This window comes from Antrostomus carolinensis, unplaced genomic scaffold, assembly GCF_000700745.2.
Source record: "Antrostomus carolinensis isolate BGI_N321 unplaced genomic scaffold, ASM70074v2 scaffold4784, whole genome shotgun sequence".
Lineage (NCBI taxonomy): Eukaryota > Metazoa > Chordata > Aves > Caprimulgiformes > Caprimulgidae > Antrostomus > Antrostomus carolinensis.
Window position 1 is genome coordinate 126,974 of NW_010312687.1, and position 6,000 is coordinate 132,973.

The 6,000-nt window shown below is 37.5% G+C and overlaps 1 protein-coding gene across 1 annotated transcript in view; it reads left to right on the forward strand.

Annotated features, from left to right (window-relative positions):
* The window catches only part of MYLK (myosin light chain kinase), a 73,629-nt gene that overhangs the window by 55,412 nt on the left and 12,217 nt on the right, over positions 1–6,000 (forward strand). Inside the window, exon 12 of the mRNA XM_010167068.1 lies at positions 4,582–4,705. Coding sequence (XP_010165370.1) covers positions 4,582–4,705 — 124 coding nt within the window. The remainder of the gene's footprint in view (positions 1–4,581; positions 4,706–6,000) is intronic.

Sequence of the window (6,000 nt, forward strand, 5' to 3'; positions counted from 1 at the left end):
ATCTTCATGAATACTTCAAATCCTTGAACCTTTTTATAAAAGCAGGAGTGAAGGTGTTCTAAAAGACTTTCAAATATGGATAATTACATTCAATTTACACTTCCCCATTAGTTTCATCATTTCTTATCCTAAACAGCAGCCTATTTTTGTACCTGTTAAACATGGGAGGAATTCATCCTACTTCTTTTGACACTTAACAGGCTACTGCATACCCAAGAATATAATTATACTAAAACAAACCAAAAATGGTATGTTGAATGAATAGGGGGAAGTAAATTTGCTTTTCAGATTTTTAGATTATGTTCAAATCCAAAAGAGTATCACATGAATCTTGGTGGCATGGACACTGTGAACTCAGAGATAAGGTGTTCATTTAATTCATTAAAAAAAGAGACCATTGCCATTTATGTCCCTTCACCAGTATGGAGCCAATAGTTCTCTGGGAACATGAACTGGATGTTGTTCTTGTTGGACAAACAGATGAAATGTGAAGTAAGTTCCAGTGCTGAAATTTTTGTTATCAAAAGTGTGTGAAAGACTTCATCCCATGGCATTCCAGCTGTCAGCCTGAAATATACGCATTTACTGCTGAAGTGAGTGGATTTCACCAACAAGAGATATAATGTAAACACAGAATGGCCTTTTAATAGAAATTTCTTCAACTACCTTTTTAACTTCAAACCACATTTAGCAAAAGGAAGATCCTGTTTTCAGTAGCCTGTTCATCACCATCAGCTTTTCCATTTTTCTGTTAACCTTGTGGCATCACCGTATATTGCACGGCTGACGATTGCTTGTGAGCTGCTACAGTCATGCCCTATGTAGTAAATCTCTAACCTATATATAACTTTTCTTAATGCAGAAGGATGAGAGTTAAGGGCACTGACGTTGATTTTGATTTTGCAGTACTGTACATTTATTTGGCTTAATATGTTGCTAATTCTTGCAAAGTTACATCATAGGTATTTGCCGTTTCTTTCATCAGCCTGCCCTTCTGGGTAACTCAGTGTCCGTGGCATTTCCCTAGGCAGAGAAAGTGCCCTCCCATTCCATGCCCATAATGCAAAAAACCACTGTGTTAATCATGAAGATGTTCATAACATTTTGGCTGAGATGTTTTCCAGAAGTATAAAACAATTTTTACTGTTTCATTTACTTACAAAATTTGCTAAAGACTCTTTTCACTCAGTGCTTTCTTCTTGACAGTTGTCTTATGTGGTGCACTGAGGGCACGTTCCTCCAGTTGTGTTCCTTCAAGCCTTGTGATTTTGAAATTGGCTGTCAAATCACTTTGGCTTTGATAAATGTGGGATTGGAGCCCTCATACTATGGACCTGACCCTGATTGAACAGAAACTGCTCAACCAAGGGTCTGCTGAAGAGAGCAGCGACCCATTTTGCACTTCAGCCTCTGAGATTCAACTTTTGTAACTAGTGCAAACTAATGCCTCTAAAAATTCAGTATTTTGATAAATTTTAAAGAAATTAGGATCAGTTCCTTCTGCAGCCGTCTTCTGCAGCTAATTAGTTCTCTTACATTGTCAGGAAATACCAAAGCTGCAGTGGGATATTTTCCTGACCTTTTTTGGTGTGCTGAGGAACACATGTAGAAAATTGTTTAAGATAAACTTCTTGAGGAGAAAAGAGAATGCGTTTTGAGTACTGTAAAGATTTTTTTTTTTTTTTAATCAGTTGATTATACACAGTGTCAGCAACGGTTTCCAGCTAGCTTGTCAGCTTTCTATCTGAACTAAGGGATATCCAAACACAGAGCCTACTTGTGTACTGAGCTTGTAAACATCTGGGTAAAGATTTGACATATTATTGCATAGAAAAGGTTTTATTATTTTCTTTTTTCTTTTATACACAGAAAATGCTCTATCAGTTGTTTCACACTGTATGCTTGCACTCAAATGCCATGTTTTCAAAAAAACATTGACCCATGGGCAGCACATTTCATACACCAGCCTTTTGCATACACAGTGGCTCATAGTAGTTTACACAGTGCACAGAAAATCCTCCAAACTTGGATGTGAAATCTAAGCCTTAGATTTGGGTGATCATTATGAAGCTTTTAGAAAAACAGGTTCTTTATGGCAAATTTCAGTAATTTTTCATAAGGACAGTTGGAAAAAAATGTAGGTGTTGACCTTACAAAGAAGGCAAATGGGAAGATGGGATATTAAGCTTCCCATTTGTGCTTGGAAAAGGAAGAGTGATATCTCACTCTTAATTTCCACTGTGGAGAAAACATTGCCCTTGTTTTAGGCTAAGTCAATTTAGATTGGATATTAGGATAAGGAATCTGCTTTTGGGGGTAAGAAAACTTTGTTTATGTGAGTGTAGAGATGTTGTGGCATAGCTTTTGAATGTGCTTTTTAAAGGCTAGTCAGACATCTGGCAGAAAGGTCTTAATGCTGGTGAACTTGCATGGGAGTATCTAGGTGATTTCTGGGGACTGACCCCAGAAGTTTTTTCTGTCTTTTTCTGTCTCTAGAAATGGATACTCTCTGCATGGAGGGGGGGGGAGAGGTGTCTCTGACAGCAGGGCTAACCTGAAAATGAGGTTTTTGAAATTTATTTACTGTCACCATAACTAACCAGAGCAAGAAGAGTTTCACAGCATTTAAAATGGGAAACTGGCATTACTGTGAGTGAATTACTGTGGTAGTGCTTAAAAGTTGCCTCACACATGCTGTCCAGTCACCAGGGAAGTTATTAAAGCCCTATGTCCTTCAGTTTTCATTTGGTATGTTGGGTATTTGCATACCTCAAGAGAGAACTAACTTAGGTGTGTGATAACATTTTATGAAATGGCTCAACAGCTTTCAGCTGAGGTGACGGTAGGTGTGGAGTCAGCGTTGGAATCAGCATTTGAGTTGCAAAACTTGGTAGAGGAAGTTCTGGTAAATAAAATGTTCTGTAAAGATTCAGTGTTGTGCACAAGTAGCTTCTATTGTAGGCTTCTCAAAACTTTGGTCTGCTGGTGTTTCAGGTTTTTCAAGCTTTTCTCTTGATTATAGAGTTGCAAATCTCTGTACTTGTAGTAACCTTCTCAGGAGCAGAATTGGAATCTGTTACATCTGGTTTTATTCCCATTCATATCTGTTCTGTTTAGATAGCAATCTCTTTGGGAGAGGCATGGTTCCTCACCGTGTCATTCTGCTGTGCCTAATCTGTGTGCTACTCTTGCACAAAAGATAAATGTAATGCAATGAATCTCACTTAAGGCAAATACAGATTGCTCAGGCACATGTGCAGACTGGACAAGAATTTCTCAACCTAAATCCAAGCCTGTTTCAAGTCAGAAACAATGTATTCCCTGGCATTTTTGTACTTTTAGAATACTAAAAATTTATTAGGATTGGTTTGGGTTATTTTTCACAGTTCCTAATCTATTCCTTAATTTCCTTCCTGACCTTGCTTATTCCTTTTTTCTTCTTCCCATCCTTTTTAGAATGATCATGGATGAAAATGAGCCCATTGAGATTCACCTGATAATTTCTATCTAAATGACTTGTGTTGTGTTTCACACGGTGACTAAGAGTTAGACACATCACTCAGAGTTGAACACTGGCAGCATAAACTGTCAATACTAGGTTCTGAACAGGTTGTTATTCTACATTCATCACTGTATTTTCCAGTAGAGCAATACTGGTAGGTCAGCACAAGAAAGACAAAGAGCGAGATCATGTGTCCTGTGCCCTCATTCTTTCAGCTCATATTGCTAGCAGTAGCTTTGTTGCAGATCATTTTTAGAACATCCACATTGTGCTTAAGCAGAGACAGATGTAGGACACCTGTGCTACAGGCCAGCTGAATAAAAGTTTGAAGTGGCAGATGGTGACTAAGCATTCATGGTCCCATTTCACCACTCTGGTGCTCCACAGGGATGCTTGTAGGCAAGCCTGGTTTTGAGAGCAGGCTTAATACCAGTTTTATTGACAAGGTAGTGATCTGACATCATCTGCTTCTCTTCTTGTTTCACCACTGACCTGTGCCACTTCAGATTTCAGAGATGTGCAACTCAGTATTGATTGCCTTTGTTTTTGTTTAAACTATAAAAAATGTGTTGGATTAAAATAGTTCTTTCTTCTTATTATAATTTTATCACTACTCTTTCTCTTTACCATAAAATGCAGATCTCTGAGCTTCGATAAGATAAATCTTAGGTAATTTGTGAAAACTAACTTCTTTCTAACACTGGAATTCTGAAGTCTGCTTGTGCAACTGCTAAAGTGATGGAGGCTCAAACACTTCTGTGCTCCAGGGCATCCAAATCTGGATTAAACACTAAAAGTTCTCCTCTTTCTTAGACTTAGTCTTGTGGAAACTCCTTGCAGTAGAAACCTTCTTATTATGTGCCTTGTACAGTGCTGTGTCCTTGAGGATGCTTAATAAATAATTCTTTACTGCTATACATATATCAGCTAAGAAAACAGCAGTTCAGGCATAATTCATTTTTTCTGGTAAGGATCTTTAATAAAATCACAAATATGAAAGCAAAACTGGTTTTCCTGTTACTGGGGAATAATTGTTTTTAAAAATCTGCATTAATGGTTTTCTCTTTCATTCTTCACAGAAAATGCAGGTTCTCTGAAAGTTCTCTTTGGTACACCTGAGTTTGTGGCTCCAGAAGTTATAAACTATGAACCTATTGGATATGAAACAGATATGTGGAGTATAGGAGTTATCTGCTACATTTTGTGAGTACCTTTGCTATTCTTAACACAAATCCTGACAGCTGCTGAACATACAGAATTTCTATCAACTTCTGAATTCTTCTATTTTCAGGCCTTTCATATTGCAATTAGCAGCTCCAGCATGTTTAATAAAAATTCTCTGTTCTCTGAAGGGTGCAATTGGTGAACTGCAGAACTAGCAGTTCTGGAAATTCAGCCATTTCGTGTTGCACATCTTGCATCAAAAACCAACACCACTTCATCTCATTTAAAAAGACAATGTGACAGTATTTTATTATTAACTTTAAACTATTTTTTCTTCCCAGATGTTAAAGAGAAATGTTTGGGCATGCACTAATAACTGATAATTTCTATTCTTTTATTCCCAAGAGAGAAAATTTTTGTGAAATTTTTGAGTCTTCTTATTTAGATTGTATCCCTCGTGGGACAGACAGAAGTATCCCAGCATTACTGTGTCTGCTTACAGTGCATTTTAATTTATTACTAAGCACAAACCACTGGATAAATACATTTTGTAAGCAGCATAGATGAAGCTCATGGAAATATTTTAGCTGGGACAGTTAGCTGCAGCTCTTGGTTACATATTTTGGTATTTGATTTGATCCTTTTATATGATTTATAACTTCAATGGGTCTAGAGAAATGTATATGGAAATAGGATCTCCACGCCTAGAACAGCAAGCAGGCTTCTTCCAACTGTGACTTTCCACATTTGATGCTATAAAAACAAATGAACAGCTCAGTTTGGAGCATGGTTCTTTCTCCCTCGCTCCAGTTTCAATAGTAAGTAAACAGCAGATCTGCTTTGCACTCATTCTTTTAAAATGCTTCTCTCAATACCTTACTTTCTTTTTTAAAAGAGAGGCTGCTCTCTTCCTTGACACCTGCCAATGCACAGCTGTTTGTCTCATCTTTATTCAGTCTTTCTGTGATTCTGCTTGCCTTGTCATCCTGTACTTCTTTTCATACTCTTCTCATTTCTAAACTAAGCAACATAATTTTATTTCTTGTCCTGTGCAAAAGCTACATCAACTCTCTTACTCCCAGCAAAGACTCTGAATATTTCTGTTATCTTCTGTTTCTTATGTGAAGCATGCTATACTCTTCAAGGTCACTTTGCTCTGCCAGTTTATTTACAGGGCCTTTATTTTCCATTCATTTCCAGCATTTCTTTCTAGATCTTGAAAGCTCGTTTGGATCATTCTGTAGTTCAAATAATGTAGACCACACACGCAGTACTCAGATGACAAATTCATTTATTTCTCCAGCTTTTGAGGCCTCCTGAGTTTCACAGCCCGG